We start from the raw sequence: 25,159 nt of genomic DNA on the forward strand, positions 1-25,159 counted from the left end.
TGTTAGGCAAACACCCCAGCAGGTGAATGTTTACTATTTGTCTTGCAGATCATATACTTTTTCTTCAAAATCTCCACATATTCTTCACGTGCTTTTGAAACCAGATCTGGACTTAGACTTGACTCGTCCATCGAGCCTACAAGAGAGTCTGTAGGACTTAGATACAAGTTCAGTAATAGCTGGAAAGAAAATGAAAGAATTAGATTCTTTACTTAAAATACTTCATAGGTAACTAAATGTCAGTTTATTTTTTAAGAAAAGCTGAGACTCTTCTAAGTTTTAAAGAAGAATGAAAAATACCTACATACGATTACAACACAAAACACAAGATTACTACTCTAGACTTTGCCCAGGGCTGCACGTTGAATTAACTGCTCTCGTGGCTAAGGATCAGAGCGCCTGGTTTTCTCACTTTTCATTCATTTACTCAGCAGCCACGTGCTAAGGCACTGTGACAAGCACTGGAATCACAAGATGAAGATGACAGGGTCCACCCTGAAAGATCATGTACCGTAAACTGGCAGAATAGATGAACAGGCAATTTCGGTACAGAGACATAAATGCCATGACAGGTATGAAAGAGGGCACAGTTGGAACACTCAGAAGGGACGTCCAGCTTTGTGTCAATACTGTCCCCTCTTTGGTGGCTGTGATGTGTAAGCAGAGACCTGAAGGAGGAGGAGAAAGTGTGGGAGGCAGAGGCAAGAAGCAAACACGAAGAGCAGAGGCACGAAGGGCGCCCGTGGAGCTGGACGCAGTCTGACCAGTGGCTGGAGCAAAGGGGCAGAGCAGGGGAGTAAAGAGATACGGCTGAAGACTTTGGCAAGAGCCAAATCGATGTGGATGTTTTTCTTCCAAGCTAAGGAATTTGTCATTTTTCCTGAGGGCAAAAGGTTAACCACTGACAAAGTCAATGACAGGAAATTAATTGGCATCCACCAGGGGACAGCTACATGAACTGTGATTGCTTGAGTCTGGGTTTTTGGCCTCAGTCACTACCAAACTCGAGAAGCTGATAACCTCCATGCTTTGTGAGAACAGGTCCGTGTGCAGATGACAGGCCCACGGGGACAGCAGAAGAGGAAGGGCACAGCCAGAAATAGAGAGGGAACACAGACTTCTTGAGATTTTTTTTAAAGCTATGGATCATGACGAGTAAGTGAGGAATAAGTACACTTATCATTATGAATGAAATTATGCTTTCACATTTTTCATCAGACATGTGTAAGAAAAAAATTTAACATACTATCTGTTATTCAAACAATAGAAAGAGGTGCCATTTACTGTTTACAGTGTATTTCGGACATCCGTGTCTAGATTTAATTCAGAAATGCTGGCAACATACCTTCTTTTAATTCTCTATCTGTATTATCCTCCAACTTCTTCCGCATCTGAAATAAGTCAAATATTATTTTTAATGCTTAAGTTAAACAAGAGACACTATCATAGGAATGACAGCTAGCTTATGAAATGTGGCCTTTAAGTAAGCACTTTTAGAGACTTGACCTAACTTGGGGATTGCTTAAATAGAAAAAATAATCACAGGAATAAAATAAATTCCTACTTACTTTGATTTTAGATAATAGAGAACATAACGTATGTAAGGCTATTTAGATTCCCCTGATGGAAAGCACAGTAAACACTGCCCTGTCGGATACACATAATCTCAGAGGGCGATGCCCGATCTTACTAGCACAAAGAGTTTAAACAATTCAAGTCATGTTCTACACTGAATGAATGCATTACTTTGCAGTTCTCAGAAAAACTGCCCTTTATAAGAGTTTAGTTTTTTTAACGTTAATGGATTTTTCCTTAAAATGAGCTTTCCATTCCTGCACTTTAAGAAAACTGAAATTTTAAGGTCTGTTCTTGCTAATGTTTTTAGCACAGAATCGTAGATGCATAAAATGAAGAAAAGGGTTCTGTTATAATAATGTCAAGTGAAAATTCTACTGGCAAACAAGTTTAGCAAATGTATTTTGCTCTCTGTATATAACTAAAGTATTTGTATCAGAAAATCTACTTGAAGAAAAGAAAAGGAGAGACTAGTGCCAGTTTCAAAAGTTGGTTTCTGATTCACAACTTCCTTGTGTCAGAAATACATAAAACAATTCGTAATTCTTTAACTGTAACTTTGTTTCCGTTCTAGAAATTAGGGCCAACTTTTTGAAACTTGACTTAATTAGTTACGTATTTAATTATGAAATGTGTGGGGACATTTCAAACGACAAGTGTCCCCACCTAGAGTGTTTTCTTTAAAAATTCTTATAAAAGTCACCCGCTCACTAAACAGGCTCTTAACTAGTACACCAGACATAATAAACACTGTGGTGAGTAACAGTGACACGAGAGCCGAGGCCTTTGTAAATGTTAGGTGCAAAGACAAACTTTGGGGCTACCATTTGCCAGTATTTTCAGAGCCTGTTTTCCGTCACACTGTCTGACAAGAGCATTCTAGAGAGGCCTTCTGCCATCAACAACGTGACAACAGTGCCAGGTGGGTCCCGTGAAGTGAAAAACGCCGAACAGATGAAGGGAGAAGACTTTGCTGAAATAAATTCATATAACCGTTAGTAAACACTATGCAAAATGTAGATCGCACTTTCACACGAGCTGAATGTACGAGTACTATCTTTTCCTCTGCAAAGCTCTGTTCCTACATAGGTACTTCTGGGACCTTTATGTTTATTTCTAGGTGTGGACCCCCATGTCCAGATGGTGGAAGTGGTCTGAAGTCCAACATTAATAAGGAGAAGGCACCTGCAGCTTTACTTAAACTTTTCCATTTAACAAAAGCACAGAAAGGTGAGAAAATTATACACCGGAAGACAATGTATCAGCAAGCTTTAACTCTAATGACTTTTAATTAGGAGGATTCTCTCATGACTGGCAGTTTGCAGACTACGTCCCATAGAAATGGACGGTCCCACTGGGGACCCTGCAGGATTGAGGTCAAAACCGAGGTCACAGGCTGGAAGATAATGCTGCCCTCTCTTTCTGGGATCAATTTGATAGCAACACACTTGCCACACACATATATACATACACGTTCATTTCCAAAGTGAATATATTTTCAGATTATTGATACTTCTCAGTTAAAATTTGGTACCATTCTTATTTTAAATGTTATAAAAATAAGCACAATTCCAGAAATGTAATAGAATCAAGTCATTTAACCGCTTTGATTCATCATCCTGTTGTAAACAGGTTAACGTATGAAGGAAATGACACGTGTCAGTTTGTAACTATTAAATACATGTGTTTTGCTGCAGAGAAAAGAAATGAGAAAGAATTTGTTGATCAAGGAGCTAAAGAATTTAAGTACAGAGAAAAAAGTGAATGAAAGAAAAAGAACTGGAAGAAGTCGAGTGATTGGCTTTCAAAAGATAACACGCTTCCTCATCTGTCCATTCAGACAAAATGACGAGGGCAGGAGGGAGTCCACAGGGCAGAGAGCTGATACCAGAAACAAGGTTACTGAACTCTGCCTCTGCCTTATGAGAAGTGAGCTTAACTACTGCCATAGTTTGATTAGAATTAAAATTCAGAGTGGATGTGCCCTGTGCCTTGGAAGCCTACTTTTAAAAGAAACGTGGCCAGGTTCTGCTGAGACGCAGTGCTGTGTCATGTAAAAAGTTAAAGTCTTAGGAATGTTAATCGTTTTAGCTCTGGTGCACTGGTATAATCCCATTTAGAAAAAGGGCCGCTAAACCGAATGGACATTTGAGAAATGTAAAAGTTACTTAAATAAATCATTAGAAAATGTTTGAAAGGGTCAGTAATACACCAAAAGTCCAAAATCAATGAGTATAAAATTTAGTCTTCCTATTTAAAATAGATTTGAAGGACATTTATTAACTATTGTGGCCATGCTTCATGTTAGGCGCACCAACACTTAAAAACTCTTGAACATAAAAAAAATCTTTAAAACAGAGAAATTTTGTCTGTTATAATATTGTCTGGAACCCATTTTTAAGTTTTCAGTTCTCAGAAAAAAATTCTATGTGCAAGAAAATCAAACGGTGATGTATTTATCTGCTCAGGCTAATTTTAACTTTTTGTATTTTATAGTAATATAATTAAACAACACAATTGAGTAAAACTGTAAAATTGCTTCTGACATGTAGGACAAAACATCCCAGAAATCAACTAGGATGTGAAATCTGAGGGTAAAAATTAACGAAACAGATATGGGGGTCCATCCGTTACCGCTACAACGATGTCACGTGACAAGGCTGTTCTTCATGCAGCAGTAAGAGAGGCAATAAACCCAAGTGTTATGAACTGGAAAAAAACTTGCTTCGACAACCAGCACGACTGAAATCACAGACTTAGAGCAATACTTCCGTCAAGTTAGAAAAAAACTGCCGAGTAAGCTGGAACTTCACAGTAGGAACAGTCCAAAATGTTAAAACCTTGCACATAAAGGAGAACGTTAAATTCGATCCCAATGCCATTTTTAACATTTTGCTTTCTAGAGCCATAGCTGAAAGGCTGTTGTTTTGTTAAGCCCCATGCAAAAACCCATCCCTTCCTGTCATTTTAAACAGTATGTTCACACCTCTCATAGCATTACTTTATGTTTTCCCAGCAGAAATAATTACAGCCCTAGCAATTCCACAAGGCACCTTCTTTCTCTAAGTCTAAGAAATCTCTAAGCAGTAACTGTACAGTAACTCCTGTGAGGCGCCCGGCAGCGCTGAGGGAGACGTGTCTCTGCGCCCGGACAGAGCGGGGCTCGTTAACCTCCCTGCTAAACCTAGCATGATTCGGCACCATGGCCCCACAAAAGAACTACGTGTACCTCGGAACTACAACACCGAGTTTAAAATAAACAATTTTCCAGTGTATCTAGAAGTACTGAAAAATAAGACACTTCTTTCCCCCAAAAACATTAAAGGAGAAAACTGTCCTCAGGAGCTTTCTCTTGCATTGCTTTTGCACTCACACTCTTCCACCGTCATCCTGTAAAGTGACCCACTGTCGACTTTTTGGTGATAACTCAGGAAAACGTTTCGAGTTTGCATCATGCTTAGCCACTGACAGAAGTGTTAGCCATGCATTTTTTTTTAACACCACGCACTCCGGTTTCATGACTCTGAAGCACTTAGACTTAATTTACCCACAACACTGTCTACGAAACCTGAGCTTTTTTCTTCTTTGATTTATTATGACATGAAGCGAAGTGAGAAGAAACAGGTTGAGACCTCACTTAACAAGGGCCAGTGCTACCCTTCTCTGCATCAAGAAGATCATGAAAACACCATCAAACCATAAATCAACGCACACCGCTTTAAATGGCTATTTAAACAACGATACACAAGGAAAACTGGGTGTAATTTAAAGACTCCCTATCGTTACCACCTCGGTATTCCTGCAGGTGAGGGTAAGACAGAGACATAAGTGAACTTCATTTTAAAAATTTATGTATTTGCTTTACTTGACTACATATTTAGAAATGTTCTACAATTGCTCAGTAAGACATTTTATAACAATTAAAGTAACAATGCTATCAGTAAATTAGCAGTTAAAGATGTACTCTTACAGAAGAAAATGATAAAAATTTTAAACTTCAAAACAGAACTTAATGTTTTTAGTGTTACAAGTTTACTGAATTCATAAAAAGAATTTATCTTGGATTCCTTTAAATGAAAAACATCTGCATGTTGTTAAGTAGCTCAATGCCAATGATTTACTTATGCTTAGGGGTAGAAAAACTGGGGTGCAGCAAAACTTGAAAATTACTATGAACCAATGCCAAACCGAAATCAATCAGAAACCAAGCCAAACATTGGAAAGTGGATCTCTAGTTATTTGGCACTAATACTTAACTTCTAAAATAGAATTTAAAGTGGAGCTTTTTAAGGAATTTAAAATTTGTCAGTTGAGCTGCATTTATTGAATAAAGTTAATGACAGGCTTCTCTTGAAAATTACAAGTCCAGGGACTTTAAAAAATTATAAAATTTCTGTCTTCTTTCTTTATTAGCACAATTAATAATGGCTTTTACTTAGTATGCGTAAGTCAAATAAACAACTCAGAATTTCATCAACTTAACAACAAGAATTGTATCAGAAATCTGAAACCCAAGGGAAAAAAGATAATATAACTAAGCCTGAACAGAGCGCTCATGCTAGTTGAAGGGTCTGAAAAATTCCTGAAGCTCCTCCTTCGAGTAGGACGACTCCTGGGCTCCATGCTAGTACTAGCAGCAGAAGGCGGTCCGTCAACAGGCCGTACGGGAACAGAGCCGAGGAGGGAGCTCTGGTGCTGCTGCTCCAGCTGAAGCTCAGTGCTCACCGCTACCAGCCTCTCATAAGCCCTGCGAGGATCGCAAAGCACACGTTTCATTCATTTCACTTTCCTCCTAAGTGGTGTGTATTTCTAAAGTTGCTATAATAGTAAACAGATTGTCCCATTAAACTGTGTTTTAACACTAAAAATTTGTCAGCGAAGACCTAACTGTAAACAGTTCCAGTTTAAAACTGTCCTAAAGAAGGACGTATGTGCCTGGGGGGGCCTTAGCTAACAAGCACTTCAAAGTGGGAAGAGTCAGAGATGGAGACGCCCCCACAGAGGATCCCCGCTGCCTTCTGCACCGGCTGCGTCTAGACATACTCACCCTCAGTAAACCAGTTTAGAAATAAAAAATAAACCATCCCTCAGAGCCATTTTCAAGCATTTGCTTTCACCCCCTCCCCTTATATACACATTTCACGCATTACCTGGGAGAAATTAAGCATGCAGCACTGAGGAACAGTTTAGAGCCACCACCTCTGGGGGGCACCAGGCGGCAGAGTCGATGATGGGAAAGAACTATGACAGCGCTAGGGGCAATTTCAAGTGTCCCCCCATTTCCCAAAGCTCACTTGGTGACTTCACTTCTACCAGAGGCCTACATCAGCAGCTGTTTCCCATAACCAAAAAAATCTCAAGCGGATTTTCACTTTTATGAAAAAAAAAAAAGCAAAAAGCCAGAATAGCGCTGGGTGTTTGTTTTAGCCCGAGCCATCAGAGGGGCAAGGAGCACCCCGAGCAGCGAGAGGGGCCCCACCGAGCTCCTTCCCCAGAACCACACTCAGTATCCCGGCATCACGCCGCCACGGCTTTGGACTGTGTCTGTGAGCGCCTGGGCTTCATGCATGTTTATTTTACGCATCCACCAGCAAGATGTGTCCTAAGGTAACTGCCCCTTTGCTTCACACCGACAACTTTCACAGGAACGCTCTACTTTCAGATAGCGGGGAGACCTGTAGCTTGTAACACTGCTACTCAGGCACCGGAGGTGGGACCCGCCCTTTCGGTCTTCCACACACCCCCTCGGGCAGGCCACCATATTCTTCTTAGCCACTTTGTGAACCACTATACTGCCCTTCACCCCGATGTTAATTTCTGTTTCCCAAGCATGCCTTTACGTAGCGGAGACAAACTTAGAAGGGTACAGTACTTCGTCTCAGGGTGCCCACGAGCGGTGATACCAAATATCACAATCAAGAAAGTAAATTCACCAAACACCAGCATGGGGCCCCTTGGGTTTAAGTCGTACTCTTCCAAAACACAGTTAATTTTAAACTCAGTAACATTTCTATATATGACAATTCCAGCTAAATTTTTGTGAGAATATGGCTGTCTAAATTACAGAGTTTGCAAAACCCCTAGCTTAAAGACTAGATCAGGTTAAATATATGCAAATATAAAAAATAAAGTCATGTAAAAGCAACAAAAGGCAGGGAGATGCAAACTGCTCTGGACTGACATTTTAAAGGAGAGTTCATTTACTAACATCATGTCCCAAAATCACACTATCTAGTTAGCTCTCACTTGCTACTCACCTCAAGAACCTGGCTCAATAAAAATTATGCCTTAGAAGCAAATTAATGACCTAAATTATTTTCTATAATTCTATGTTTTGACTTACGAGGTGAGTTGACTTGCCAATGACATTCTATTTTCTAGCTCTTCCAGGTATAGTCGTTTGTATTTTTCCCATTTTTTTTTTTCATTAGAATCAAACTGAAAAGTTTTACTTTTCAGTTCAGGTTCCAGATCTTTAACTGTGTTCCATTTGACTTACTGAAGCACGTTTATACTCTCTTAACAAGTTTTCTTGCGATGCCGCTTGTACCTAAAGCAAATTAAAAGGATACAGTTCTAAAAATAATTATAACCTGAGTAATTACAGTATATTTGTTCCCCTTAGTTTTGAGCCAATGATTGAGAGAGCAATTTTAAGTGTGGGGAAAAAAAAGCTGTACATTAAAATACTTATCATCAATGTCAAGTGAATTAAATCTGAATTATGAAATTAAAGTTGAATCACTCATATTAGTACTCAGATAATGTGATAGTTCAAAAAATAATAGGATCAATTTAAAATTTTAAAAATTGAACAATATAACCTAAGAGTAATCCAAGAGTGTGGTACAATATTTAAATCACAATATATTCTTTTCCTCCTAGTAGTCTTGACTTACACCAATTGCTCTTAAAAATGATTCTCTAGTGAGTATTGTTCTGAAAGATCAATTTAGTGACAGTAATGATGGAAACTGTATTATTCCAAGGGAGTAACAAATGTGGCCTTCCTTCCAGAAATCTACAAAACAAACTGCTATATGGGAAGTAGAGGAAACACATAACATGTACATATCCGAACTGTAATTCTCAGCGAAGTGAGTTGGAGCACGTTACAGATCAATGCTTCACCTGTAAAAACTGGCTGAGTTCTTTCAGTGTTTCTACTACATCCTGTCTTTCTCACTTTTCAGTCTCCCGTTTGTACTGCTCCACTTGACTGCGCTCCACTGTGTTCATTTCGAGGTGACATCTGAGGTTTACTGCTTCTTCCTCCAATTTCTTCTCCTCTAGCGTTTCACATTTCTTTTGCATCTCTTTCATAGATATAACTCCTTTAGAAGAAGTTGAGTTTCTGCACTCAGAGAGAGAAGCACAGAAGATGTAGATTCCACTTTTGCTGGAAGATCAGCATTCTGCATGAAAAACATAAAATTGTTTGGTAATGAGGTTAGCAGACTGAGAAAAGCCTAACTCTAGCCCAGCATCAAAGGCTGAAATAAATTCAGTTACAATAAAATGGTATAACTACCTTGTGGAATGGAGAAACTCAAATTACTCAGAAAATCAAGAAAAAAGTTCAAACCACCAAGAGTCACAAAAATATACTGTTTACTGTCATCATCTTTGTTATACATTTGTACTTGACTTTACACTCTAATGTTTCTCTAATTGTTTCATGTCTTTCCTACATAAAATGCCTACAAGGCACCTCTTAGCAGAAAGTCTCTTACCCCTTCCTCCCCCAAGCCTTAACTCCATGATGTTTAAAGTTTTAGGGAGATCACATTGAGTTACTTAGGGCTGAATTAATAAATGCCTCCCAAAACAAGACTTTGAAAAACAGATTAACTGCAATTAATACATCTTACAAATATGGATTTGGATTCCAATGCCACAAGCCTTTCTCTGAACTACAAATATTTTATGCTAGTTTGAATTGCATTCCGAGGAGCAATGAATGATTCACAGAGTTAAGGAGAAATCCATCTCCTAGTGTAGTGGTTTAGTAAGATGACCCATACACTTTTCTAAACAAACAAAAAAGCCTTCATTCTTGTCATCCTTTGTGGCTCTCCACAAAACAAAAGAACATACTCAACAAAAGCAAAAAAAAAACTTGCTGGAATTTCAGTGACACTGACTTGGGAAGAACTGCTTTCCTTCAGATAGAAGGATTATTTGGTGAGACAAGGCAGGTGGATGCGGTGGTTGTAAAACATCTCTACAGATTCCTTGACATTTCCCCTGTGAAATTCCCTCCCCTGAAATACGTGCTGGCCTCAGTCAACTGGTTTCTAGGGGACAGAATGTGGGGGCACTGCTGTGTGATTTCTAAGGCTAAATGGCTTCTGACTTTCACTCCATAGGGATGCTCACCCTTAGAACCCAGCCACCACGTGAATGAAGCCCAGGCCACCTACTGAGACTTTGTACAACGCAGCTGTCCCAGCTGATGACCCCAGGGAATGTCCTTAACCAAAGCCAGCTCCAACTTCCAGACATGGGCATGAACAAGCCTTTAGATTATTCTAGTGCCCGCTTGATGCCAAGTGGAGAAGAAATGAGCTGGCTCCACTGAGTCATATCTAAACACAGATTTGGGAACTAAGCAAATGCTGTTTTGAGTCACCAGGTTTTGAGGCAGTTTATTATATAAATTATTAGCAATAAATAACTGGCACAGATATTGGTATTAAAAATGGGGCACAGCCATTAAAAAAGAACTCAAAATGTGGGGATGCCCTTTGCACCTGGAGGTAGGTGAAACCTGAACAGATGTAGAGAAGAGTAAGAGTGAAAACCCAAAGTGTCCACGAGACTGTGAGTGGAAGCCTGAGGGCCCTTGAAGGGCTGAGAGTGAAGGCTTCTAGGCCAGGGAAGGAAATGACACTGAAACCAGAGGAAACGGGACTCTTGCTACCGAACAGCTGAAAGTAAAACTGATGAGACAGAGAAGCTAAAACAAACAAACAAAAAGATTATGGAATATAAAGGAACCAGGACTCACTGGGTTCAAGTATCTGTATCCCACTGAAAGCATCTCCACATGCCCAATTGTCACATAATTGGTAAGCAGAGAAATGGCTTCCGGGCTAAGATCAAATGTAGGGTGCTGCCAGGAAAACAGTCTAAAGATGAAGCCAAGACTTTGTTAAGACCTTGGAAAGATTTAAGGCGCTGCCTCAAATTCCTTGAAAGATCTTAAAAGCATAAGAATTTCAAAGGCATGCTCCCACAACAGCTTCACAGGAAGCCCAAGGTGAAGAGTTTATCTCAAAAAGACATGAGAGTAGCTTTTCCAATGGCATGAGCCCCAATAAAATTCACAGGAAACTCAAAGTTTTAAAGAGAACCGTGGTAGCAAAAATACTGCTTGCTAGCTTGGACTGAAAGAGACAGAGACAGTGCAAAACGGCAAGAGGCACTTTGGGTTTTTCTTAGAAGGTCTACGAGGAGGAAGCTGGCTGGAGAGAACTGCTCATGAAAGGGACAGAACAAAGAGCTCAGAGAGGGCAGCGAAGGAGAACCCCTCCCAGGGCTAGGACTAAGTCCTAATTAAAGAGCCGGCAGCATCAGGCTGCATTTCAGAACTGCTACGGACCAGTGTGCCTCCCATCTTCCATCTGTGAGTGAGGGAGTCCTTAGCAGTTTAGCAGAATGTTGGGTGTGTGGTGGCAAATAACCCGTGTCTCCTTCTCCTCAAGCCTCAGCACTGACAGGAGTGTACCCAAGGGGCTGTACTCCAGAAACCATGCCCAGGAACCTCAGCCCCACCTGGACCTGATGAAAACCTTTGGACGGGAGCCTGAGCCTAACACCACAGCGACCGAGACCTGCTCTGGAACTGAGCAGGGATAAGTGGATTTCTCGTATGGAAGCAGTAAGAAAACATTGTGGCTAGTGAGAAGATTATGCTGGTTTTTGAATGTCTCCATAAATTTTCAAAATTAATTCCATAAAAAAGGTAGAATACGGGCCAACCTTAAGCGACCTGCTCCTAGTGAACAGAAACAGTGAAAGTGGCACCGAGTGAACTGCAGGGCTAGGTTTGAAAAGGCAATTCAGCTTCTGCCTTGCTCTTAACCCTGGAACTTAGTCTCAGGTGGGTAAGCTCAGGCCACAAAGACAGCTTAGGTGTTCCAGGGCAGGTGGTCCACCTGCCTGCCCCACCGAAGCCACAGCCCACCGCCAACATCAACCATCAGACATCAATGGATGAACCTTCGAGTGATTCCAGCCGCCCGCCTTCGAGCTGCCCCACCTGAAGCTGAGAGGAATAGAGGCCGGCTGTCTCGGCCACACTTTTCCTAAGTGTAGGTTGTGAACAAAATAAATGCTTATTGAAGCCACTGAACTTTGGGGAGTTTGTTAGGCAAAAACAGAAAAACAGATGAAAAAAGATAGTAAGAAATGTAACTTGAGTATAGTAGAAACTGGTCTCCTATAAACTGGAACGTAACAAACGTTGAGATGAACTTACTAGTGACAAAGTGCTGATGAGAAGAAGCAGATAGCTGAAAGAAAGACCTCAGAACTAGTGAGAAGATACTTTAGAGTTCCCTCCAATGACAGTTTCTTACAAATAGGCATGCATTTCACAATTTCCCCTCAACTTTGAGGATCAGGAAGACTGGTAAGCAAGGAGACATAGGATTTGAAGTCTAATAATTGAAAAACAACTAGAAATAGTCAGTTTACCAAAATCAGCCTTTTTACCCTCATTTCAATTAACTGAAATTCCAAGAGACAGGCAGCTTTGAGAACTTATCAATCTAGCACTCACTCTTCATTTTCCTTTCCTCAGAGAGAAAATAAAATATTATGGAACCATAGATGTAGTGTCCTTTGGCAGTATTCAAGTACAATTTTTTCCTTTACCTTAAAAGCTTGTTTGTAAGGGAAGGTAAGACTGTCTCAGCTTTATGTTGTAGCACAATGCTTCTCCGTATCACACAGATTGGCTTTGACCTTTTGAAATTCAAATTACTGATCTGTTATCTGTTTCTGGTAAACTGACTGAATATTATTTAATTTTTAACAGCTGTACTCTTGAATAATTTTCCTTAGATGGGATGAAATATTTATTTGATTAATTATGCATTAAGCTATAGAATACAGCTAGGCATCTCTCTTTTTGAGGAAAAGGAGGTAGACACAGGGAGCTGAGAAGGCAGGATCTACACCAAGAACAAGATCGGCACCAGTGTTACACACAAGAACCAAGCCAAAAGAGGACTTCATCGTGAATCACAAGATGATGGATTAGAGAGGCTTCCAAAGAGGAAGGTTGAATTAATCTTCTCCAGATTTAATCCTTTGCCTCTTGATAGTGAAATCTATGGATGAGTCTATGAATTATAATGAATGCAACAGATCTGAGTCAGCAGATCCCGTGACCATGATTTGATGGAAACTGGAGTGAAGTGGGAGGCACTGGGTGAGAAACTAAAGGTCTGAATGAGGGGTGGAAGGAATGGACTTTATCTTCGCAAGCCTACTTTCTGTCATGTCACAGAGTCAGCAAGGCATAAGCTGGCCACAGGCCCCTTCAGGACGCAGCAGATCTCCACAGAAGTGGAGTTGCAGACGTTCCACGACACTGACTTTTTATTACTACGTAAAACAACTGGTAATATGCAAGATGACTCGGAAAGAGTTCTCGTAACACCTGAATTGGTACTGGCATAGGACAGACATAGATCGATGCACCACCACTGAGAATCTAAAAGAAACCCTCACATTTACGGTCAATTGATTTTCAGTACGAGTGTCAAATAACTGAATGAGACAATAATAGTCTTTTTAACAAATGGTACTGGGACAACTGGATATCCACATGCAAAAGAACAAAATTCGACCTCCACCTCATACAATATATATAAAATTAACTCAAAATGAAAGAGCTAAAACTACACAATTCTTAGAAGAAAACACAGATAGGACAATAAAAGACAGAAATAGATTAACTGAACCACATCAATGTTAAAAACTTCTACTCTTCAAAAGACACCATCAAGGAGGTAAGAAGGCAAGCTCCTGAACAGGAGGAAATACTTGAAAATCCTACATCTGATCAAAGACTTGCACCCAGGATACAAAAAGAACTCTGACAATTCAATCGTCAAAAGATAATCCAATTTCAAAATGGGCAAAACCCTGAACAGACAGGTCTTCAAAGAAGATACACAAATAGATAAGAAGCACATGAAAAGACCCCCAACATTCTTAGTCATCAGAAAAATGCAAAGCAAAACCACAATGAGATGCCAGTGCACACCTACCAGGAGAGCTGATGACCAGTCTCGTGACAGGAATGCATAGGAATTAGGAGAATTACACACTTTGGGTAAAAACGTTAAATGGTGCAGCCACTCTGGAAAACAGTATGGCAGTTCCTCAAAAGGTTAAACAGAGTTACCGTATGACCCATACGACAGCATTTCCATTCTTAAGTATGTTCCCCAAAGAAATGAAAACATGTTTACACCAAAACTCGGACAGAAATGTTCACAGCAGCATTATCAACAATAGCCAAAAAGGAGAGGCAACCCAAAGGTCCATCAACTGATGGATGGATAACGGGTTTAGCCCCACAACTGAGTAATGTTCGACAATAAACAGAAATGGAAACACTGACAAGCGCTGTAACATGGATGAACCTTGAAGACGTTTTGTCAAATGGAAAAAGCTAATCATGAAGGACCACACAGCATGTGATTTCATTCATGGGGAACACCCAGAACAGGCACATCTATAGAGACAGAAGTCAGACTGGTGGTTGCCGGGGGCTGAGGGAGATGGGGGGCTGGGGGTGATGGCTGAGGGATGCAGGCTTTCTTTTCAGGGGATGGGAATGTTCTAAAATTGACTGTGGTGACAGCTGCACATCTCTGAATATACTAGGAGATACTAACTATGCATCCTAAACGGGTGACTTATATGATACGTGAATTTTTTTTTTTTTTTTTTGGTGGAGGGAAGTAATTAGGTTTTAAGTATTTATTTTTAGAGGAGGCACAGGGAATTGAACCCAGGACCTTGTGTATGCTAAGCATGCACTCTACCACCTGAGTTATGCAATCCCCCCTATAATATGTGAATTGTATCTCAATAAAGTAAAAAAAAAAAATCCAAAGGCATGATCTAGAAAATTTTCTTAATTCTCTATTTTGAGTGTACAGACATGATCTGCACTTCTCCGTGCTTTGACAACATGTCTAAAATGAAGAGAAAAAGAAGGCAATGCCTAACTTCAACTGGTTTGTATAATGACCTTTCTGCACAAGTTACTCTGAAATCCACGAAATAAATACACACAGATTCTATATCCATTCACAAAAGTGAAGACGAGACATGACAATTTTCTGGAACATGCCATGAAACAGTATCCTCTGTTTTATCTAGCTTGCCTCATTGTGGTGAGAGGTCACTAAAAAATACTGTTTAATAGGAAAAAAAAGTTAACTTCTGTGAGGAAAGATGTATAATTTTCAACTTCTCTAAGGGTAAATATTGTAAGAAAAAATATACAAAGAAATGGCAGCATGAAAGTCAAAGTTTAAGAAACAAGTGCATCATAAAGATAATAAAAGTTGCAATTATAATGAAGATATGAAAGAAAGCTACAACACTCTGCACTGTACATTCATGGCTGACGTGCTCAATTTCATACATACCGGATTCGCAGTTGGATGTGATTTCCTCTCTACATCCCGTCTCTTGTTTTCTGAATTAGTCGGATGATGTGCTGTCACCTCCAGGGAAGCTTCCAACATGGACACTTTCTTTCGGGTGTCAGTCAGTTCTTGTTGAAGCTGTCTCATATGGGCCTAAAAAGATAACTCTGTTACTGATTTTTAAGTCACCTTACCATTAAGTTACATTAATAATATATAACTCCAACATATGGACTTTGAGAAGTATCCCCACAGACATCAGTTCGCCTCCTTTTCCTCATAGGCACACATTCCTGTTTACTGAACTTTATTTAAGACACAGAAGGCATGACCCTCCTGCCTTACTGACAGTAAGTTAACTTAGACAATGGAGGCAGCCCCACCAGCCACTCCCTGCCCCTGCCAGGAAGTGGCCGAGCTTTACCCCCACTGAAGCCTCAAACAGAAACGGGGTGTGGGTGGGATGAGTGGTGGTAAGTTCTCCCTCTTTCTCATTAGAGGCTTAAGTTCAGAGTTCTTCACATATTCAATCTGGTGTTTAAATCCTTCCAATAGACTCCTATCTCACAGTACAAACGAGGTTATCCCAATGGCCTTTGGGGACCCGAGACAACCTGGTCTCCCCTGCCTCCTGGACTGCAGCTCCTACAGCTCCCCCCACCCCCTCCCACACACTCCCTTCCTGCCACTCAGAACTCTGGCTGCTCCTCCTCAGTCTGAAAATGGGACCCCACTGCCAAACTCATACATCACAGAGCGCTCCAGTTCCTCTGTACTGGACAAACTTAGAGCCAAATGACAGTAACTGAGCCTTGCAATGAGAACTGTGAGCAAATTGTCTGAAAAAATATTCAAAGTAAATTATAAATAGAACAGGGGAGACTAAGTCAAACACAGTTTTGCTGAAATTTACATTTGCCCCAAATTATGACTGAATGAAAAGTAGATGCCTTTAAGGAGTGAAGAGGTCAGAACAATACATGATTTGAGATGGAAATATTTCTAAATTTAATTCCAATTGACATGAATAAAAATGAAATTATATCAACTAAATTACAAGTATGTGAAAAGCTACTGAGCGAAAAGTACTGCAAGATACAGCATTTACACATCAGTTCATCTCGGAAATCTGGATTTGACTGTCAAGATAATCCACACAATTGAATCTTTTCTCTTTCTTTTTTCTTTTACTTTTTTTTGTTCACACAACTGAATCCTAATTTCAAAATACTCATTTTAGGTCTGAGCATTTCATTTATCTGCTTCATCACGATACTAAAATGTGGTGACATTAAAATGATTTGGGCACTTTAAGAGTAAATTACTAGGACCTGCCTGTATCTGTCAACAACTTCTAGCTTAATCTCTTAGAATTTCAGGTGACACGGCATCTTTTCTCAAAGCAAAGCACCTCTCAGGCCTAACTTTTGTTTGCTGGATACAAGATATGCTTTTAGGCTGCTTTGCAGTGTATATACTTATAGCCCACACATTTTTTATATTCAACTAGTTTCAATGTTTAGCTTTCATCAGATACTACTTTGAATTTTCTTTGAGGAAGTACTCCTTCTGGGTACTTACTTTCATTTCTGCTCTGTCAGTTTCATACTGAGACAGTCTGTCTTTCAAACATTTGTATTCACTGATTAATTCCTTGTTTCCTTCCTCCAGCATCAGAACTCGTTTGCTCATGGCTTCAAGTTTTCCCATGTGATCAGGAAACGGCTCTGGGATATTAAGTATTGTCTTTTTACTTCTGGCTTCATTCTGAGCAACTTCCAGTTGCTGTCGAAGCAACATGTTTTCACTTTGTAGCTCATATACTCTCTTTTCCAAGAATGCCTGCTTTCCAATGTATCTGTTGACTTTCCCTTGTTTGCTCTGAGACAAGGGTTCAGTTTCCTTGTTTGAACGCTGGGCTTGGCCTCCGTCTCTATGCACACATTGTAATACCAACGTCATCGGTCCAAGAGCATCTCTCCTGGGATGGAGCTCAATTTCTTGGCCACGGAATTGACGTTCAGCTTCAGGAAGTTGCTGAGGAAGCACCTCGCTGCTACCTTTTGGGCCAGACAGCTCAAAATCCGTTGTGTCCTGTAAGTGAAACCCCTCATCTCTTACTCTCTGAACTGTACGCAATAAACTGACATATCATAATTTCCTTTGAAGTGAAAGACTAATCTCTAAGTTTACACAACAAAAAGTTTGCAATAACTGGGTATCCAACTGGAAAAACTGAAGGTGGATACAAATCTCAAACTTTAAACAAGCAGAAATCCCCAAAAGTTCCAAAATTTAATTAAAGACAGTGAATCCATGAAAAGTAAAACAGAAACCACAAAACGATGTTTAAGAAGCTCAGAACTGGAAAGGCCTTTCTTTCTCTGAAATACAACAAACCCAAAAGGCTTAAAATAAAAAATGAATAAATCTGACTATACTTAAAAGTTATATCTGACATCTAACCTTTACAGCTACCCCCAAAGTAAGTGCCTTAGCTCTGTATATATTGGGACAGGTTAAATTTCCTAAAATTTTTTTTCCTGAGAATATTCCATAAATATTCTCCCTTTCTAACATTTTTAGAGTGAGTTATGAGAATTACATCTACGGATAAGTGATAAATCTAAGCACTGTACTAAGCACGTCTACAAACATCAGTTAACTCATTTAGCTGTGACAATTCCGGAATAAAGGGTTAAAAACACAAGCAAGCTGCAGGGTTTTCCCCAGGGCTTCTGACTCTCTGACTCTTACACCAAACCAAAGCTACTTCTCTAGGATAAATATATAAACACAAGAGAAGCCTTCTATTACCCTAATGGTGAATACACTAAAGGTAAAGAAGGTCAAATTTACAGAGCTCTTCTTAGAAAACCAGGAGACTATTTGCTTCTGCAATAATTTTTACTTCTTCTTCATGCTGTTTATAACAGTAATGGATGTGAAACAGCAGGGAAATACAGTGAACTGTTTTATTAAAAATAAAATACTGATCAATAAATTATCACTAAGTATAGATTATGGCATATCTATCACTATGTTCAAAAGCTCCTTGTACTGAAATCAGATACCCCATGGAGCAGAGCGTTACTTTTATCACACGCAGGAGAATGACACCCAAACTACAGTTTCTGAACTGGCTATACTTTTCCCTCCTTACCATCAGTGGAAATGATAAAGTAACCTCTCCATTCGTCTATCAAAGGAGTGAGATCACTGCCAGAAACTAGAATGCCTGCCGTTAGTAGCAACAGTTTTGAAATAATGGAAAGTTCATCGATTCCTATGGACAATATTAACAGCCCCTCCTTGGATGAGGCCATTGTGAATGTTACTACGTCACTGTTGCCGGCAAATGGATTTGAATTCAAAACATTGCTTTCTCCAATGGGCCAGAAATGAAACCTCCAGAAAATACATTTACATACATAGGCTTTTAAAACCCTCTATACTCTCTGTACCTACAGTATTGGTTTTTAAACTACGTAAGTATACAAATTCATACACACACACGTTTGAAGATGACTAAAGAAAATACCTCGGCATTCACTTTCTTATTAGACTTTTCTGTCTCCTTTTGTTGGGAAAGACGATGGGCCAGGATTTCATCTTGTATTACTCTGGCATTCTGCTCTCGAGAAAGTTGTCTCTGAGCATCATTTCGCTCTTCTGAAACCTGGAGACATAGTTCATTAGGTTTTGGGTTTTATACTATGAAAAAAAGTCCAAAAAAAGCTTAGGAGGGGAATCTTTAAAAAAAAAATTTTAAACCTGTTAAAAAGAAGCAGCCTTTCTAAGCACAGGGATCTCTAATGCACAGAAATAACTCAAATTCTAATATACATGACAGCTAAATTCATCACAGAGCAAAAACACAAGGAATGTAGTATTGTGAAAGAAAAAGTTTTTTCACACTTTTTAAATTGAGTTATAGTCATTTTACAATGTTGTGTCAAATTCCAGTGTAGAGCACAATTTTTCAGTTTTACATGAACATATATATATTCATTGTTAACTTTTTTGTTGTCAGCTACCACAAGATCTTATATATATTTCCCTGTGCTATACAGTATAATCTTGTTTATCTATTCTGCATATGCCTGTCAGTATCTACAAATTTTGAAATCCCAGTGAAAGAAAATTTCTTTATAAGGCATTTAACCAGTTCCATCATAGTCTCAAGGCAACTTAGGCTGGATTTTAACTTCAAAAAGCCAAAATTCACACATGGATTTGAATTAGACTTGTTATTTTGTTGAATGGACCAAAACCGTCAATCCTTATGTTAATGATTAAGCTCTATTTAACTTCCATTCCTTCATTCAGGAAAGACACAGAGCATCTGTTAGATGCCGAGAACACCAAGAAATTAGTAAGTTAAGCTCTAAATGTCATGGTTCATATTTAGAATGAGATAACTTTTATTTGTTTTAAATGAAAATAATAGATTAAGTCAAAAGAATATTATAAATAATATTGATGAAACAGTGTTAGAGATACGAGATTTTCACATTAAGACTAATTTACCTGATTTGGTTTATTCCTTATGCTCTTCAGTTCGCATTCTAGTGCTCGGGCAGTGATTTCGAGTTGTTGGTTCACGGAAACTTGCTCATTGTATTGTTTCTCTTTTCTTTTTAAATCATCCTTAGATTTTTCATATAATATATAAGCATTTTTCTTCTTCTTTGTTTCTTGTTCTAATGTGAATCTGCAGTGAAACATGCTTACCTTAAAATTTATTTTGTTAGAAAATAAAAAGTTCATTTTATGATATGGTTCTTCACATGCTGATTTATTACCCTAATGGCGTTTCTATGTTCTCAACTTTTTTTTCATTTCTGAGTCTCACATTTTAAATTCCTCACTTCAATCTCTGCGTAAAGATAGATCTATACACACACACACACACACACACACACACACAATTTGAAAAGTAGCAATGAAAAGACATAATGCTACTGAGTTTCAGTCAAGAGTAACTCTGGTCAATAGTGTAGGAAAGGAATTTTGCAATTATTCAGTAAGGTTTGAATTGAAAATTACCCTTTTTTCCACACATAGTCATAAATTACTCCCTCCTTCAGTGGGACAGAGAATTGAGTTACTAGTTAAAAGAGAAGCTGCTATTTAGAAACAAGTTTGAAAGTTCACGAGAGAGAAAATTTCAACTTCCTGAAGTATTCCAGGGACTCCTACATGACCTCCAGCGGAAGGTGACATCCGCAGGCGTCTTTCCCAGAGCACAGACCTGCTAACAAGCATCATCCAAGGCGAGGCTGGGGAGCCTACTCCCTGATGCCCTACACTTTGTTTCTTCTTTTGCAACACTTTGAACTTACCTTGTTGAGTATTATTTATTTAGTAAATCATTTTTAAATCCCTTTTGGCACAAGGCAGGATCCATAGTAAGTAATTAAAAAATAAAGAGCAATCCGTGCTTTCAGCATAGACCTTTGAACTAATCTTCTCTCTGTATGAGAGAGATGCTGAATAAACTAACTAGTGATCACTTTCCACTTTACTTTTTAGTCCATCCGTTCGTATGTTAAGAATCAAACTGCAGAAATCTTTTTTAAAGTTTCTGCCTTGAGAAAAATGGTCATTTCATAATTCTGCAAGTGGGAATGTAAAGTAATACAAACTTTCTGGAGGACAATTGAGAGCTAAGGATCAAAGATTTTTTTTTAAAGAAATATAGAATGAGGAGATATATATATATATTGCTGTGTTATTTCCAAGAGTCTCAAATTCCACAATATTAATGAAATTTTCTCCCCTGTAAAATCCCAAAAGGTAAGTTAGCAATTATAAGACTTCTCCTATATACCTACAGTATTAAAGTAAATATAGAGTTCAAATATTTCTTTAAAACCAAGAAATTCAGTACCTCATGCGGCAGAGCTCTCGTTCCCGCTCCACATTTTCAAGTTTTAACTGTGATTTTGCTTCTCTTGCTTTCAGCAGCTCTGTGTGTAGCCAGTTCACCTTATTTTCCATTTCTTTAATTTTTCCTCTAAGTAGTGCACAGTCAGATTCTTTAAGTTCTATTGATCTGAATGAATGAACTGGATCCTGAATTTTCAATAACCTATCAGAATCTGCATTAGGAAGAAAACAAAAATAGAAACAAAATACATGAATAATTTTTGTGTATAAAGGACCGCACTTTCACATTCATTCATCCATACATTGAACAAATGGATAGTGAGCATCTATAACGTGGAAGACATTCTTCTAAGCTCTGCAGATATTAAAAGAATGACAAAGTAATATTATGAACATTATGCAAATAGATTTGACAATTCAGATGAAGTGGGTAAAATTCCTTGAAAGAGAAATTACAAAAGCTCAATTAAGAAAGAACAAATAAGCTAAAAAGCCCTAGATCTTAAAAACCAAAACCAAAGACCTGACGACAAAGAAAATTCCAGTCCCAGTGGTTACACTGGTGAATTCTACCAAGTATTTTAGGAAAATTTGATACCAGTTCTACACAAATTCTCCTCAAAAAACGAAGAGGAAGAAATATGTCCTCATTCTATAAAACTGACATCACCCTGAATCCAAAACCAGACAAAGCTATTACAAGAAAGAAAACTAGTGTCATGAAAATGGAGGTAAAAATTCTAAACAAAACATTAGCGAATTAAATCCAACAATACAGGATAATTCATCGTGACCAAGTCGGGTGTATCCCAAGAATGCAGGGCTGTTTTAACACGTAGAAATCAATGTTATTCATCATATTAACAAACGAAAAAAGAAACCATATGATCATGTCAGTGGATAAAAAGAGGCACTTGCCAAACCTCAACATCTATTCCTGATAAAAACTTCCAGCAAACTAGGAACCAAGGGAACGTCTTCAATATGACAAAGATCTGTGCTAAGCCTACAGCTGACACCACATGTAATGGTGAAAAATGGAATGCTTTTCCCAGAAGGTGAGGAACCGGACAGGAATGGCTTCTCTTACTCCTTCTATTCAGCACTATACTGGAGCCAGTGCAATCAGGCAAAATAAAGCAGCAAAAGACATCTAGACGGGAAATGAGGTAAAACTGCTAATCAGCGGGGAATATGATTACATGGTGCGAGTCAGCTAACTCCAACCTGTGGGCTGGGTTGCTTGCTTCGGTAAGCAAAGTTTTACTGAAATACAGCCACATCCATTAACTTGTGTATTGTCTATGGCTACTCTCATTGCAACGGTGACAGAGCTGATTAGCTGTAACAGAGAATGTATTTATTGGCTGCAAGTCTTAAATGTGAACTATCTTTAGTAAGACAGTAGCTGAAGGAAGAACAATCTTGGCCACCTTTGGTTACGTACAAAATCTGAGAGAATCCATAAAAAGGCTACTAGAACTAATAAATGTGTTCAGTCAGGTTGGAGGGCACACAGTCAGTATACAGACATCAACTGTATTTCTATCATCAGAAACTAAAATTCAAAACATATTATTTTAAAACAAACAAACAAATAAAAATATACTACTTATAACCACACTGAAAAATAAGAAATACAGGTAAACTCATAAAAGACGGAAAGACCCAGACACTAAAAACTCTGAAATATTAGTGAGAAAATCAAGGAAGACCTATGTAAACGGAGAAATAAACTTTGTTCGGGGTTAAAAATTCCGTATTGGTAAGAAGTCAATTCCCCCCAAATTAATCTACAGATTCAACATAATCTACATCTAATTTCCAGGACACTAGCAGACTTCTTCTTCTTCTTCTTCTTCTTTTTTTTTTTTTTTACATTAACAAGCCGATTCTAAAATTCACGTGGAAAGAAGGGTAATAAAAGGAAACAAGGTGAAGCCAGAGGAGTGTGGCCTTTAACCATGGAGCTGCGAGAAGCAGTAGCTGGATTTTAAACAAGGGGGTAACAAAGATCTGAATTTTAAAAACCATCTAGTAATCATGGTTGTGGTGTAGACCAAGGTTCCAGGAGGTGGACAGCATAGAAGAAAGTCCTGAGGTGATTTCAGTGTTCTAAGAGGGAAGTAATGATAACCTGACCTTGGGTGAAGGCACAGGAGCAGCAGAGTCAACAGAAAGCACAGGGAGTGGGAATGGTCACAGCCCCTGGCTGGCAGCGCACAACACGTCTGATTCTGCTTCAACACAGAGCAGGTTGCTGACACGCAGCGGACTGTAATGTAGCCGTGCTCCCTGGGGCAGTACTAGGTGGGCACACGTTATTTACCACGAGATACTTAAAAAGGCTGTGCAGTCATACGGGGGTCCTACCTTTACTCTCCGGGCCAAGTTGTTCGATTAGCCTCAGGGTATTCTTATAATTAGGGAAGAGCGACTCACAATCCTTGGAAGCTGTTTCCAGTGACAGAGTTAAGCCATCGAGGCCATCCACAGAATTAATCTGCTCTTTGACCTACAAATAAATAATGCTATTTCACAGTGTCTCCAACATAGTTATAAAACATGCTCAGTGTACAGAGGTGATAGATACCCATCTTTTTATGAGAGCAAAAACACAGACACTTCTCGAAAGAACCGATTTTTCTCAAAAGGCTAACTTAATCTATAGTGTTTCTAAATTATTTTTAAGTAAATGTCTCTACAGCAACGGAGGATTTTCTGTTTTTCCACTCTATCTTTTATAAATTTTTTTACTACAGGAAAATACTTTTATAATTAGTATTTTACTCTACCTGGTCCTTTTTAGCAGACGTTTTCTTTGAAGACCTGAAAAAAGAAAAAAGCACTTCATTTAAGCCAAATACTAAATATTGAAAATACAAGAAATATGTACCTCTATTATTTTTTATATAAAGTCTTTGCATTGATAATTAATTTTCAATAAAAGAGATTAAATGAAACAGTAACATTAAAGGACAAAGAAAGTATATCAATTATATTATTAACAAAGTATTAAATTTAGATCAAGCGGACAAGCAAAGGAAAAGGAAGAACTAACATTACTTGTATTATTTGATAGGAAAAAATATACCAGGATTCTCTTGTTGTTGTCTTTTTTAATAAAAACTGGCTTTTATGACAATAAAACCCATTTGGAAAGTATTACTTAAGTCCTTATATGAAAGAAACCCTTTCTAATAATCATATTAGCTTTTTTGAGGACTTAGTGTGCAACTGCTGTGCATCATTATCAGCACTTTACATGTCTTAAAGACATTTTAATCCTCACAACAATCCTGGGAGGTAGGTAATACATTAGGTACTTTACCCAGGAAGAAAATGAGGCAGAGAAAAGCCAAGTCACTTGTCGAAGCCCCTATGTCTGCCCAGAATTCCAACCCAGGCAATCTGGCTTCAATACTTGCATTTCACAATATGCGAAGAAAGTAATATTTATTTTTAAGTATGTTTAACTAATGGAGTAAATGACTCTCTATTATTATTCCGTATCTAGGTATAATTATAAATAATAATTTCTGGGGCATATGTCCAGAAGGAACCCTACTTCAAAATGACACCTGCACCCCAATGTTCACAGCAGCACTATTTACAATAGCCAAGACATGGAGACAGCCTAAATGTTCTTCAACAGGGGACTGGATAAAGAAGATGTGGTATATTTATGCAACGGAATACTATTCAGCCGTAAGAACCGACAACCTAACGCCATTTGTAGCAACGTGGATGCTCCTGGAGCATGTCATTCTAAGTGAAGTAAGCCAGAAAGAGAAAGAAAAAACCATATGAGATCACGCATACGTGGAATCTAAAAACAAAAAGAAAGCAAAACAAATACAGAACAGAAACAGACTTATAGACATAGAATACAAACTTGTGGTTGCCAAGGGGGCAGAGGGTGGGAAGGGACAGACTGGGATTTCAAAAAGTAGAATACATAAACAAGATTATACTGTATAGCACAGGGAAATATATATAAGATCTTATGGTAG

General features: G+C 38.7%; 1 protein-coding gene across 1 annotated transcript in view; it reads right to left on the reverse strand.

The window, feature by feature from the left end:
• Nucleotides 1–5,409: 5,409 nt before the first annotated feature.
• LOC102527463 (coiled-coil domain-containing protein 144A-like) overlaps nt 5,410–25,159 on the reverse strand; it is a 192,131-nt gene continuing 172,381 nt past the window's right edge. The window contains 12 exon segments of the mRNA XM_072951579.1: nt 5,410–6,322; nt 7,919–8,059; nt 8,061–8,125; nt 8,707–8,903; nt 8,906–8,990; nt 15,255–15,407; nt 16,836–17,348; nt 18,796–18,933; nt 19,785–19,968; nt 21,148–21,358; nt 23,520–23,661; nt 23,942–23,975. Of these exon segments, the coding sequence (XP_072807680.1) occupies nt 6,049–6,322; nt 7,919–8,059; nt 8,061–8,125; nt 8,707–8,903; nt 8,906–8,990; nt 15,255–15,407; nt 16,836–17,348; nt 18,796–18,933; nt 19,785–19,968; nt 21,148–21,358; nt 23,520–23,661; nt 23,942–23,975 (2,137 nt within the window). The 3' untranslated portion in view covers nt 5,410–6,048.

The sequence above is a fragment of the Vicugna pacos genome, chromosome 28 (assembly GCF_048564905.1).
Source record: "Vicugna pacos chromosome 28, VicPac4, whole genome shotgun sequence".
NCBI classification, from domain to species: Eukaryota; Metazoa; Chordata; class Mammalia; order Artiodactyla; family Camelidae; genus Vicugna; species Vicugna pacos.